Below are 14603 nucleotides of genomic sequence, written 5' to 3'. Positions count from 1 at the left end.
CACACACACACACACACACACACACACACACACACACACACACACACACACACACACACACTAAACGGATACCTGGGACAAGACCATGATCTCACACAATTTCTCTCCCTTGAACCCGTTGAATGACTGTGAAGTAATATACTGACCTTATTTCAGTATTTTCCTGTTTGTAACTAATTAAGTTTATAGGCCCATAGCTATCATTCTCCTAAAAAAAACAGAATTGGATCCTCTCTGCATTTTGTCAACTATAAGGTTTCTTATAATCCTTTACTCTACTCTGACTTGTTTTGGGTTTTGTATCAACCGTTTGTAAAGACAGTGCTTTTTCCTAAATATGGTGGACAGAATTATCAATGTGGACATTTCAAAAGTATGCCCATAACCCTAAACCTTAAATGGAAGACATAAGGGACATGCACCTTCCCTGGAGTCTGTGTTGTGTGTGTGTCTTTGGTACAACATGGCACCCTCTGACTGAGAGGTCTCTCTAAAATGCACTTTGTGCCATTTTAATAACGCAATGTACCCTGAATTTAACTACGGTAACGTGCATTTTAGAGAGAAACTGGGGACCTGAGACGCTTCCCAGTTACGAGAATAGACTTTTACCAAGCTCTAGCAGGCTTTATTGGTGTGGTTACGTCGTTTTGTTTATTTGCTGGTATTACAAAAAACAGCGCACGGGAATGGAAATATGACCAGAGGGCTGTGGAAGGTACTTCCACAAGGCGTCAGAGAGAGACTCGCTGTAAGCCTTGGACCAGGGCTAGATTGGAGAGGACTTTTCTTCAGCACGTACCAGAGTAGAACAGAACAAACAAATGTGCCGCGGTAAACGTATTATTCCATGACTTATTCCACTCCACATGAAGGGAGGCAACTCTTTCCTCTAAATATAGAACCATTGTATTTTCTCCTCCAATTATGGCGCCACTGAAGGGACTGCACAACAAACTCTGTGTCTGTGAGATACCTTGCTTTCAATAATCCCCAGTTGACATACTTTCCCCCACTCAAAAAGTACCCACACAGTCAGCACTCTAACATGAACTCTATAACGTGATAGACAGGCTCTGTTTGCCCGTCTTTGTCATGAATTTCTAAGGAGAGGATCGGACAAAATGCTACAAGCAATACGCTGACGATGTGACGGTGTTTGTGTGTGGTATTCTTATTCTAACCAGCTAGTTAACTGGTTCTCAACTCTGGTACTGGTTATCCATACTGCTGCTAGTTGCCTAATGCCGCCCGCTATACTAAATTACACTCATTCTTTGTCCCGGGGTCTGAAATGGACCTTTGAAGCTGCAACCGAAGGAAATTATGTTCATTGCTGTTGCGTTTCATTTCGGTGTTTCTATGTTGTGGCTCATGCATCGTTAACTCTACAGGACCTATCCATGCTGGCACACAATAACTGAATAGCACCTAAATGAAACGCATGCCCGACTATAGTGTTTAAACGGTTGCTGTGAAAACGATCCATTAGTTCCATATTGGGGCTTCTAAAATGAAAACCAAGACGTACCGCGGTACTAGGTTGTCTGGACAGGAAGTGACAGAGTTTGGTATGATACCTATATATGACCCCGCTGATGCATGAGTCTGTCCAGTTTTCATTTTTTGACAGCGATCATTCCGAAAGCCCTGCATCGTGAGTTTGCACTTTGTCACAGTAAACCTGCTACAAGCTTTAGACTCTCCGCCTTCCTTCCCTCATATCAAAACAATCCTATGAATAGACTTGATACAACCGCTCTGGGATCTGCTTGCTCGTGCCATAGAGAAAATGTTGATCTTCGAGGGAAATCTCATGCGGTAAAAGAAGAGGAAAAGGAAGGTCTCAACATTTTCCATTTGTATTTAGTTTTAAACAGTGGAGACCAGAGTTGAGTATGCTATAATTATGTATTTTATTTCCTAATTCAGTAAATGTTTTGGGTTCTGGTGAGGGTCAGTGTTGGCTCAAGACAAGGCCACATATTAGGCCTACAATCCAGTGGTTCTCAAAGTCGGTGCCGTGCCGCAAGTCCAGGGGTGCTGCCGGATACTGATATGATAAAGTACTGTATTGTCAGTTTGCACTGAAATGTGTCTTGCGACTGCAGCGGCCTTGTATGCAACACATATACACACATTTGACATGACACAAAACAGAAAAGAAAATACAGTTACATACATAGAAACATAAGGGCAGAGAGCAATGTCCACAGCTCAGTCTAGTCCTGGCCAAAATCCTGATTAAGCCTCAATGTCGACTGATGAACAAAAGACCTCTTCAGTCTGACCTTATTGTATGCTGGAACACCATATCTCCTTCCTGACGGCAGCATCCTATAGGCTACTCTCCATATAAAACATGGCTAGTATTAGAGGTGATATTCCTTGCTAACCTTTAGGATGCTGTTATCATACGTGGATGTACAGTAGGCTATAGTCTCTCAAGTGCATGTCCAACAATCTTTGAACAAAAGTTGCAGTAGTTTGTGACTTTAAGGCTACAGACAAACATCCATACCAGGTGGTACTGAAGAACACTCACAATAACAAGTGAAAAACAAAAGAAGGATCCGTCTACTAGCACAAAAAGGATCTTAAACGGCAACGTTTCACTTACTTAAACCCTCTATACTTAGTAAGACGGACCACCAAACCTCCTTGCCAAAAATAGCCAATCTACAAGCTCACAGCGCTTCACGTTGCGACGCGTTGTGAGCTTGTTTATTTGTGGCTCGAGCCATTTGTGGTGAATGTTGCCCCCAGAATAAGGATGCTGGGGTTCAAAGTGGTTAAATGTCAAGTATGAAGTTATTTTCAATCTGTTGTAATGCTCTCTCAAGTTCCCCTCGTGACATACAGTAGGCCTATTGTATCAGAGGGAAAATATTTACATAGGCTATTTCGTAATATGACATAAATGTAAGGTTGAAGTAACAAAATAATGTTTACAGGGGTGACCTGACCCAACAATGTTTGAGAACCACTGCTCTAAGCTCTAATATTTTAACTAATATTATTAATAATCATTTATATATTTTCATTTAAATGTTATTGCATCGTTGAATTGATATACGGATATATTTTTATGTGTAATTCTACCACCTCTATTGACCAACTCCTTGCAAACTCCACTGTATAGGTTATTAAGGTTAATAATGCTAAACAAATGACGTGACTTTGTTGCATAACCATCAAATATGACAAAAATTAAAATGTCTTGTCAATATTATTTTTAGTGTGAAGAGCAGTGTTGATTTCGTCGACTAAAACTAAGACGAAAAATGTTCGTCGACTACCGTTTTCCACTGACGAAAACTAAATGGAAACTACACAAAAATTAAGCTATGACGACTAAAACTATACGAAATATACTCACAATTTCGTCAACACATAAAAACTAGACAAGAATATTAGGAAGGGAATAGTGGACAAGATATCCAGTATAAGTCATTGCAAACTGTCGCAGCGCGACGCGCTATGCGCTTGTAGATCTGCTATTTTCAGCGAAGGAACAATGATCCTGTCTCTTCAATAAAGATTAATTGTATCAAATGAGAGAGTATGTCAGATATGCTGTACATTCCCCCGACGTTCTTGTTACATTATATGTAAATAAAAAAATAAAAGTAAAAAAGGATGGAAATTTGGAAAAAAAAGTGCACCTGATTCTACATTCATCATCACTCTCGTCATGCCATATCGTCGCCGTCTGGCAGAAGCCAGCTAACTCCACTTTTTCTTTTCCCCCCCATATTTCCCACCCTTTACATCTGTGTGTTGGTTAAAAACAATATTGAACCACTGAAGTATTAAAGAGTAGACAAAACCAGCTAACTCCATTGGACCCTCAAACTGTCTGCTAAACTGCACCCCCTCTCATGCAAGTATCTGACCCTAATATAGTCTCAATACCAACTTTGAAGAGGCACTGGCAGTATTGCCGTTTAAAAAAATAATATGGTTTTCTTCATTACATTTTGGAGTTAGCTGGTTTCTCCTTGACAACAGCGATATGTTGGTCAGAGGTCTTATCTTGTGCATGCAGTATGTGCATGAATGACATTTTTTTGCTTTCGACTGCTAGCCTCATGGGCACCATTTAATTTCGGTATATGATCCGGTCGGGAGCGGATGATATCGTTACGTCATGTTGTAGTATTGTTTTGAAGTCGACAGGCAGGAACAACAGGCGGCAACTTTATTGAGGGAAAAGGAAGGTTCCTTCCTTTTTTCTCAATAAAATAAAAGCTACAGGCTACGAGAGCTTTTATTGAGGGAAAAGGAAGGAACCTTCTTTTTCCCTCAATAAAGTTGCCGCCTGTTGTTCCTGCCTGTCGACTACAAAACAATACTACAAAATGACGTAACGATATCATCCGCTCCCGACAGGATCATACGGACTTTTGAAACAGAGACCAGGCTTGCCTCTGAGGTGGTGGAAAGCCTGGTGAGGCGAGGTTACAATTCAGGACTTATTCTAATGAATAAATGGTTATTTTAACGAATCTGTATGGTAGAGTACGGGTATTATGGTTGCCGGTGATCTCCATGATACTAGATACCAATTAGACCCAGCTGGTGTCAGGTGGTTCATTGGTCATTTGAAGCAAGCAGTGTTGTTTTTGTCGACTAAAATCAAGACCAAAAATGTTCGTCGACTACCTTTTTTCCACTGACGAAAACAAAATGGAAACTAAGCTATGATGACTAAAACTGAGACTAAATATACTGACGATTTTGTCAACAAAATAAAAAACTAGACTAAAATGCTAGGAAGGAACTAGTGTAGAAAACAGTCATTACGACGGCAAAATACATTTTAGTCGACTAAATCAACTGTAGATCTAGTCGACTGAAATCTTATATTTAGTCGACTACAGCATTCCAGGTGACTAAAATGTGACTGAAACCAAATGAAAACTATTGAAGAGACTATGACTGAAACTAAAATCAAAATTAGTGACACCAATGGGCACCATCTCACAACAAATGAACAAATAATGTTTGAACTCCAGCAAATAGCTTATTTTACACTCTGTGCCGCCCTTCCTCTGTCACCCAAGCACTCTCTCACTCCCACACACACACACAAACCACACCAGTGGTGTCATGGTGTTTTTTTGAGTGGTGCAACCACTCCAAGGAACAGCAATGTCCGTGTTCACCCACCTATGTGCCTATGTGTTGGTTAATGAGCACCTGTATATGACTATGAGTACCAGTAGGGGCGCTGTTTTGCCAGAAACAGAGAGGGATCGTGCTGCACTGTTGCCTGCTAAGAGAGGTGGGGGGGTGGGGGGGGAGTTGCACCACTCAGTTCACACGGGTGTGACTTTTTTTACTGGTACCATGGCGTTTTAATGATGTCACGTGCGCATCAGTGATCGGCTGTTCTGTGTGCCGTGATGCTGCATCACGTCATGCACACAGAACAGCCGATATAGCCTACGCCTATTGTTAAATAGTGTATGAGAGTTTTAGACACAAACACAAAAGTAGACTTAAAAATAGCCAGACAAACATCTTTACTGCACACTAGCAAAACTAAAAAGTTTGCTTTGGACGAATGAATCTGTTCTTTGATGGAGGAGGCATTCTTCTTGTGTGCAAAACACCACACAGCAGCAGGCAGTAGCCTACTTCGTCTTCTTTTGAAGACGCACCGTTCCGTCCCTGCGCGTCATAAAATTACTGGTACCACGGCGTGGTACTGCCTTCTACGAGCATGCATGACACCACTAACCTGACTCTGCCAGATGGGGGCGGTATTGGGTAACCATGTTCCCCAACACAGCAACCATCTGGGATCTCTCAGGGAGTTGAGCTAACACCGAACCGCTCCGTGGTTCGAACCAATCAGCGTGAGCTAAGGGCGGGATATGTGTGAAACCGGATGTGAAGCTATATAGACACGTCAATATGATTGGTTGTGTTTGCACGCCCACACGGTGACAGACAGACGGTCCCATCCAATAATCTACCAAGTATCTTGAAAAAAAGGAACAGCCCCGTCATCGAATTTGCTTCCGAGATCCCAGATCCCAATAAGCTGTGGAACAAATTTGTGTAGCAAGCTTCTTGGATCTGGCAGCGTCAGGTTATGACACCACTGCACACCACTCCAAATTAAACAAATCAAACATTTATTAATATGAACAGACTTGTATGGTCGGTAAAACAAAAAGACAAATCAAAACAAGGAATGAGACTCCATGAGATTCTTCTTCTTCAGAGCGTTTTGGAATATCGCCGCCTGACGGAATCTCTGTAGAACTGGAAGATCTTCTCCGACGCATTCTGACTGACGGCTATACACTGCTGCAGCTGTGTGGACAAAATACAGAGAGAGACGTGTACTTTAAAAAAGGTGCAATACATGACTTTTAGGTACTAGTCCTTACCCGTTCGAATATGTGAACACCAAATTATGTGTGGGTGATGTGATTTAACACAAAGTATGCCAAGAACGCGTTTTAATCGCCACACCCAGAACGTGTGAAAGAACGTAAATATTCTCTCTTTAATTTCATATATATTTATATATATATTTTTTTGCCTTTACTTTACTTTTAACGTGTTAACGGTTGGACTCATAGACGTCTCTTTCCACACACCCCCACACACAGCCCTGTCGTTGCCATTTATCCCACACACGCGTGCGAGCGAGCCGTCGTTGCGGTTGCACACACTGACACACACACACACACACACACACACATGTCGTGCACACGCACGCACGAGACCTGTCAGCGGACGTTACACACACACACACACACACACACACACACACACACACACATGCGCACGACCTGTCAGCGTCACGTCACACACACACACGTGCGCTCGACCACCGTTTCAGTTGCATGCACGCGCCGACCCGTCAGCAAAAATAAATAGCGTCTCTAAAAGCCGATCTACAATGTGAGCTTGTAGATATGCTATTTTTGAAAATGTTTGTAATTGTTCACCTACGTGTACTGCTTGGAACACATCCGCTGCGTAGAATTGTATACCGGTGTAGTAAAAAAAATCTAATTATGTCCAATATATCCCCCGTCAGACGGATACAGTCTAGTTTTATGTCCTACCATTCGAACACATCGCTCCTGAACAACTGACCTCATGGACTGAAAACGATCCTTTGGTTGATGACATCATCACCCTGCGCTCCGTACTGTCTATGGCGAAGGTCATCAGAGCTCGACTTTCCTGTGAGGTCAGCAAAAAGGGGCGGGACTCGGTTAACATATTCAACTGTAGGACGTTTTCCGAAACCCATTGTACACAGAATCGATATTCACAGCGCCCTAGAACCTAGCACACTCCAACTTCTCTCCAACTTGGGGTTCCAGATAAATGATATTTAGGAACAAAATGGAACCTAACTGTTAACCAAGTTACATTAACACCTTTTCCCCCCATGTAGATTGGGGGGAAAGTGGCCCCACGCATGTCAAAAGCGACTTTGTTAATAAATAAAAAAACAATATGCTCCAATTGTGATCCATTTACCTTTTCCTAGCCTGGGCAGCATTCCTTTACGGGGTTTGGGTGCATGCGTTTTGTCCGACATACCATTGGTCCGATAACCACAACCTATCTCAAACCCTAACCTCCCACGGGGCAGCACACCTAAACCTAAACATAACCCTCTCCCCAACCCTTAACGCACCTCGGACCAATGCTCCTTCCAACCAATGACATGTCGAACCAAAGTATGCCTCCCTTCGGGTTTACGATCCGGTCGGGAGCGGATGATATCGGCTACGTCATGTTGTAGTATTGTTTTGTAGTCAACAATCATCCGGGAACTTCCTTTTCCCTCAAACCGATTTTTCTCAATAAAAGCTGCAGGCTACGAGAACTTTTACTGTCATTCTTCCGGTTTGAGGGAAAAGGAAGTTCCGGGTGATTCTTCCTGCCCGATGACTACAAAACAATGACTACAACATGACGTAACGATATCATCATCCGCTCCAGACCGCTTCACACACGGCACTTTTGTAACACAGACCAGGGCTTTCCTCCGAGGTGGAAAGCCTTGGCGACGCGAGGTTACCTTCTCCTGAGCTGCAGTGGGGTCAGTGATGATCTGACCGTCGGTGTCGATGGCACAGGTGACTCCAGAGAACAGGCAGCTCATGGCCATGCCTGCGTCCATCAAAGCCATGCACGCAGCGTTCAAGCAGCAAGACAGAAGCTGCGTCCTGGATAAGGAAGAACACTTGGCGACAACAATTCTGAATGTCAGAACACAACTCGTATTGAACTATAGTATGACAAATCTCTTTGTCAATGCATAAATCATAAAAGATGAAGAAGTAAATAAAGGGTGACAACTCTAAGTCTAAATTACTCTGTTGCGTTTGCTTAAATGTAAAATTCCTGGTCAGTCAAGCAAGCGTGCAATTACAGTGCACTAATGTTGCATGCCCTAGAAGTGGCTCAATGGTGACATCTACTGGTAGAATGATTTAGTGCACATTGCCTGCATTGACCCTGAGATTCTGAGCAGGCAAATATTTTCCATAACAAATAGCAGCCTCCTGGGAGTTAGACATTGTGAGCCTGATTTCCTTTTCAACCATAATTATTATTCGCATGTACTTCAAAGCTCAAATTGACTGTAGCAATAATAATAAAAAACACAAATGAAAGTGTAAGTGATCTTATATCTATAGATGTATGACTTGTGGAAGGGCTACAAATAACTAGAATATTCAGGATGAGAAAATGGTAATGAGAAAACTCTTAGAAAAGCACTATTTTTGCATGTGAGAAACCTTTGCACATGAAACATCTGAACAAGCCTGAATGAAGATCGCACTTAAGTGTGTCTGAACATCACCGGAGCATAAAAAACCCTCTCCAAGTTCACCTGGAATTGTAACAATAGAGGAGGAACATTGTTTGAACTCTTGTGCTTTTGCTCCTTTGTAATGTTGACAGCACAGTAGCTGAAGCTTGCTCTGGGCTTGCACTTCTCTGCTGTCGTGGAGGAAACCTCATAACTCCAAAATGTTCATTTTTCAGGAAATGAAGAATATAACATTTTCAGGAAATAAATTAAGAAAACGATATATTTTGGAAACAAAGCAGTACAGCCACATCAAAGTTGGTGTTGTGACTTTATATATTGTCAATTACTTCCAGGGAGAGATCAGAGGTGGTGGAGTTAGTTGCTTTAGCAGACATTTTGAGTCCAATGGAGTTAAGAGGTTTTGTCCCAAGCACTTTTTACTACTTTCCATCGGTTCAATATTTTCGAAACAACACACAGACGTAAAGGGTGTTCAATAGCACTGATTTATGCAAAAAAAAAAATCTAAAACCTCAAAAATGGAGTTATGAGGTTTCCTCCCGACAGCAACGACCTTGTTGTTGTAAACTGTAAAGTTAAACCGATCCCACGAAATGATTCAAAAATGTACATAAAAGTGAATTTGTACAACAAAAAAAAAGGATACCGAGCCGTCATCGTGCACCACCTGGAGGATGAGAGTGAGGGACGAGCGAGGGTGGAGGGAAGACAGCAGAGCCGCCTCGCACGTCTCACGCACGCACTGCTCTCGCGCTCGCTCTTGGACACCTGAGGACGGAACAGAACCTCTTTTGATGTTTTAAAGGATTAGCAAAGGTGTTTTCATTAAAGCATTAGCTTTTGCTAAAGCAAATGCTATAGAAAAATAGTGTGCCGCGCTATAAACTTGTAGGTCTGCTATTTTTTGAAAAATTGTGAACATTTTGACTCAAATCTTTGCTTCTGGGGAGGTCCCTGGAACGACATATTTTCAGATAGGGGGGGGGGTGGAGGCCAATTACATATAATTTCTGGGGTCCTTGACGTGAAATATTGAGCACCACTGATACAGAAACATAAGGTTTTTCAGAAAACTGCAAAAAAATATTATTTCGACGTCAGGCCTAAATGGACTATTTCATACCCCTTTGACGGTGTGACGAAAACAAAACAGCTGAAATACGAGCTCACGAGGGTCGCATTGCAACTGGCAATGAGTTTGGCTGAGCTTGCAGATCAAGACACGTCAAGCCTCATTCACCTGGCAGTCCCACTTTGGGCTGTATCACGACCTCCAACGTTGCACGGTCATAGATCTCCTTGCTGACTTTGACCTCTGCTGGGCCGTACGCGGCTGCCAACATGCTGGTGTCTCCTTCACACACAGACACAAAGAGCACAGGACAGTCAGGTGTTGCATCATGTTACAGTATACAGAGACAAGGAGACATAGGCGCCGGAAGGGGGTCATAATGGGTCTGAATGCCCCCCGCACTATAGAGCGTCGCAGTCCCGCCCCCTTTCATGATGACGCCAGGCCCAGGAAATATTTCCCAATGCATTTTTCCCCATAGACATTTCAAAAAGTATTTATTTAAAGACGGTCACATCGACGCAGACAAAGCCAACTCGTGTTGTGACAACTCATGGCCAACTCAGGACCAAACAAATAATTTCAAAGAAGAAAAACAGCAAAAAAGTGTTTTAACCTGCTGTTTTCTTTTTCCTTCTTTCTAATTATTTGTTCGACCCAAAGAATTGTGTTTGTTGTCATGATTTGACACTACAAGAGTTGGCTTCGTACGAGGCTTAAAAGGTCTTTAAATGAATACTTTTTGAAATGTCTATGAGGAAAATTCCCCCCTCTATTGGGGGGCTTTTTTTTTGCCGACCTCTCTAGCACCGTTCCCATTTTGTTTTGCGCAATCGTCATTGTGTATTGGCTGCCACTGCATGCTTGCCTAGGCTCTCGCCGCAATGACCATTCTGGCTATATAGCCTACCCTACGTGCAGTAACTGCAGTTGCTCTCTATTCTCTATATAGTCTCAACTCTCCATCTTGAATATTGTCCCCCCCCCCCCCACTTTTTACATCCCGACAGTGCCACTGCAAGGACAGGACAGATACATATTATTATCAGTGGCCACTGGGTTTCTAACTTTTTGGTGCCCAAGGCACATCAAACTAAAGCGCAAATCAGAATCTCAAAGAACACCTGTATTGATAATCCCAATTATCCATGCCTCTATAGTCTATAGTCTATAACATGTCTTATTACTCAGTAGGTAACGTCAAATAAGAAGCTTAACCATTTCGTATTTTCAAACATTTTCTAAAATAGCCCATGTACAAGATCTGGCATTTTCACAATGTTGTCATATGTTTTTTCTTTTTTTTTCTTTTAGGATTTGCCTATGTTTTGCGGAATGTAGTAAAACATCTTTTGTATAGCGTATTTCAATAATGTCACAAAACCACAGCGGTATATAAATAAATAGGGGATTGTTCAAGCTTTGTAAAGAGAGAAATTGTATAATATATTACACAATGCTTAGATCTGTTGGTGTACTGTTGTGCACTGGTGGGTAGTACAGAACATCTTTCAAGAACATCATTTTAGGTACATTTACTTACTTTTTATATTATTTTTGAGGGGCGCTAGCCCCTTATATGTCCAGCTTTTGGTGTGTGTGCGCACAGACTTTGTCCTACACAAACATTAAATGTCATTGACAATGAGCGGACAATTTTGAGCGTTTGTGTAAACACAAACATTGCGTAACACAAACATTGATTGATTGATCGAAGTATTATTATTATTAACAGTTTGCAGAATCACAGTACATTTCAAGCACAACTCAATACAAAAACTGTCAACTGTGAGTGGACGACGCAAAAAAGCATTACACTTGTTTACAAGAGGGTCCACCTTGTTCAATTATAACATATAGAGACGTACAAATATACACTTCTATAGAGACAAAAACAGGAAATCATCATAGAGGGGGTAAATAACGGGGGGATTCAGATTTTACGGGGGCCAGTTTCGAATTGCTGCCGTCCGTAGGTGTCCTTTGAGAGCAGTTTTGAAGGAGTCAAGGGATTTACATGTCTTAATTGACTGTTGGTAGGGCGTTCCACATTTTGGTGGCATAGGAGCGAAATTAATTTAGTCCCTTGTTTGAGCTGAATCTGGGTTGCACATTGTTTGTTGAAATCCTTCTGGTGTTGTGGGTGTGGACTTCGTTTACATTAAGGAAGTATTTAGACAGGTACATGGGTATCTTGGTGCTGTATCGAATCTTGTGGACCAGACCCATTGCAAGATGCTGTAATCTGTTGTAGACCCTAAGCCATTCCAGCCTGTCAAAGTGGGCAGGGGTGAGGTGGGTTCGGGGAGTGAGGCCAAGTACTAGGAACCTGACCAGTTTGTTTTGGGAAGTCTGGAGCCTTGTTTTAATGGCCTAGGCGGGTGAGGAGGACGCAAATTCTGATTGGCTTGGATTGGATGAGATAATGATAAGAGCGCCCCTCACTTCACACAGGAGTGATTTCACACTTCCCAACTCCACTACATCTAAGGCAATAGCTTTATTACTTAGCAGATATGACAAAAACATAACTGATAAATAATGCAACGATACCCAACAGCACGTGAAATAATCTCAAACGTTAGCAGTTGTAAAAAATAATTGAATTGTGAAAATAAACCGTACAGCAACGAATCTGTTGTTGTTGTAGGCAAGCGACACCATGATAATGATCAGAGTTGGGGTACGATAACAAATCTGCTACTCAAGTGTTTACCTATTGATTGATTGATTGAAATATTTATTAACAGTTTGTAGAATTTACAGTACATTTTAAGCACAAATTCAATACAAAGACTGTCAACTGTGAGTGGACGACCCAATTAAGCATTACACTTGTTTACAAGAGGGTCCACATTGTATCAATCAATCAATCGATCGATCAATCAATCAATAATCAAAAAAGACCTTGGGTGAAGGAGGCAGAGCCGTCGGGTCGGGACAGTAAGCTCTGCTCGCAGCCAAACTCCCTCAGTTTAACATGATGAAGCTCCGGCTTCTCCATCGTGATGTTCTGTTCTGTTGACCAAGGCATGGACCGTCGCTCCTGTGTGACGTACGACTACGTTTGTGTTTTTCTGATGACGCGTAATGCATTTTTTTCATATGGCTGCGTCCCAATCCTTTTCACTGCAACCTTTCCCTTGTCGCTTCTGGCGAATATTGTACTTATTTGAGTTCACAGTCAGTTATAAAAGAGTATATGAAAGTATTTTGAGTTTCCACTTTTTGTTTTGACTTAAATTTAAAATATAATATTTCATTATTTCTGTTCAAATAAGGCCAAAATCGAAAAAAAATAATATAGCTTAATAGGACAGTGGTTCCCAAAGTGGGGTCCGGGGACCCCCAGGGGTCATTGATGGGGTTCCAGGGGGTCCCCAGCTAAATTATATTTTGGAACCAAATGGACCCTTATGGGTCTGTAACTCAAATGGAACCAAATGGACCCTAACTAACAGGTCCATTTGGTTCCATTTGTACAATCTCAGAGTTAAATTAACATTGATTTTACAATATAAATTGGGTGTCCCAATCATAGAAATACCATTAAATGGGGGTCCGTAGACTAATTCAAGTCAAACTTCATGTCACTATAGTGTCAATTTGGGGGTCCTTGACATGAATAAGTTTGGGAACCACTGGCTTAGAGGTAAAAGTAGCCTATAATATAGTCAATGGTCTAAACATTAACCACTTTAGCGATATTATAGCCTATATGATATGTAGTATTGTATAGCATAGTAGTATATATATATAATTTATATGTATAGTCTCATAATATAGATATTCCACTGTTATTTTCTTAGCTTACGCATGTCTTTTTTGTGATGTATTCCCATGCTTTTGTTCTTGCTTATTGTAAGTCAGTCTGGATTAAGAGCGTCTGCTAAATGCCTAAATTGTAATTGTAGTAGTACCTACAAGGTCACAATGTGTCACAAGTCACAACGCATTGTGACCTTGTAGATCTGCTGTTTTCAAACATGTCAGTACTTTCAGTGTGGAAAAACTCTCAGTGTGGATCAAATATTCTCATTTTGTACAATGTGAAATGTGACTGTAGGTAGGTACTAGTAGGCACGTTAGTAATAATAATAATCAAAATCTACAAAGTAGTACGCTATTCATGAGAATATAATGCAAATCACAAACTATATAAGGATATTCCTTATACACCGGCTCTGTTTATTCTGGGTCATCCATCGCCATTAAAACATCCCCTTCCGCACCTCTAGCTGACTGGATTCATACATGGTGTGCAGGAAAATCATTGTTAAGGAATGGAAGTCTGAGGATTTGCCTCCAGCACATGAATGGTTCACTCAGCTTGGTATTGTGGCTGCTTTGGAGAAGTTATCTTTTAGGATCAGTTAGATCAATATGATTCGAAGTGGAACGTGTTCCTCAGTCATGTTGCAGGCCCTTGATGTGATCCATGGTCAGGCAGTGCCCTTTGATTGTTCACTGTCTGATACGGTTGATGATGCTATGTGTTTGGTCATGTAAACTCATTTAAAATTAAAAAAAAAAAAATGTTTCATTTTTATTTTTATTTGTTTATCTTGTCTATCCATAATGCTCCTGCATACATATTCTGTTGTTGTTGCTGCTTGTGTTTGTTTTTTCTGTCTATTTGTAAAAAATATCCAAATAAAGTCATAAAAAAGAAAATAAGTTTTCAAATAAATATATGTAGTGGAGTAA

At 41.3% G+C, this 14603-nt stretch overlaps 1 protein-coding gene across 1 annotated transcript; it reads right to left on the bottom strand.

Moving 5' to 3' along the window:
- Nucleotides 1-6129: 6129 nt before the first annotated feature.
- On the bottom strand, nucleotides 6130-12932 carry exosc5 (exosome component 5). Its single transcript, XM_083773544.1, has 6 exons — nucleotides 12804-12932; nucleotides 10065-10178; nucleotides 9471-9592; nucleotides 8063-8203; nucleotides 7123-7212; nucleotides 6130-6327 (listed from the first exon to the last, which is right to left on the bottom strand). The coding sequence occupies exons 1-6, from the start codon at nucleotides 12928-12930 to the stop codon at nucleotides 6232-6234; spliced, it is 690 nt and encodes a 229-aa protein (XP_083629670.1). The 5' UTR covers nucleotides 12931-12932; the 3' UTR covers nucleotides 6130-6231.
- Nucleotides 12933-14603: the final 1671 nt, after the last annotated feature.

This window comes from Protomyctophum parallelum (genome assembly GCF_964188405.1).
Source record: "Protomyctophum parallelum genome assembly, chromosome: 9".
Classification (NCBI taxonomy): domain Eukaryota; kingdom Metazoa; phylum Chordata; class Actinopteri; order Myctophiformes; family Myctophidae; genus Protomyctophum; species Protomyctophum parallelum.
This window is presented reverse-complemented; position numbering and strand designations above follow the sequence as displayed.

Excerpts from the sequence above, each read along its gene's own strand:
- exosc5 (XM_083773544.1), bottom strand. The coding sequence starts at position 12,930 with ATGCCTTGGTCAACAGAACAGAACATCACGATGGAGAAGCCGGAGCTT. Across the intron at positions 10,179-12,803 it reads CTCTGCCTCCTTCACCCAAG|GAGACACCAGCATGTTGGCA; the intron begins GTCTTTTTTGAT and ends CTGTGTGTGAAG. Across the intron at positions 8,204-9,470 it reads TGGTGCACGATGACGGCTCG|CTTCTGTCTTGCTGCTTGAA; the intron begins GTATCCTTTTTT and ends TCCAGGACGCAG.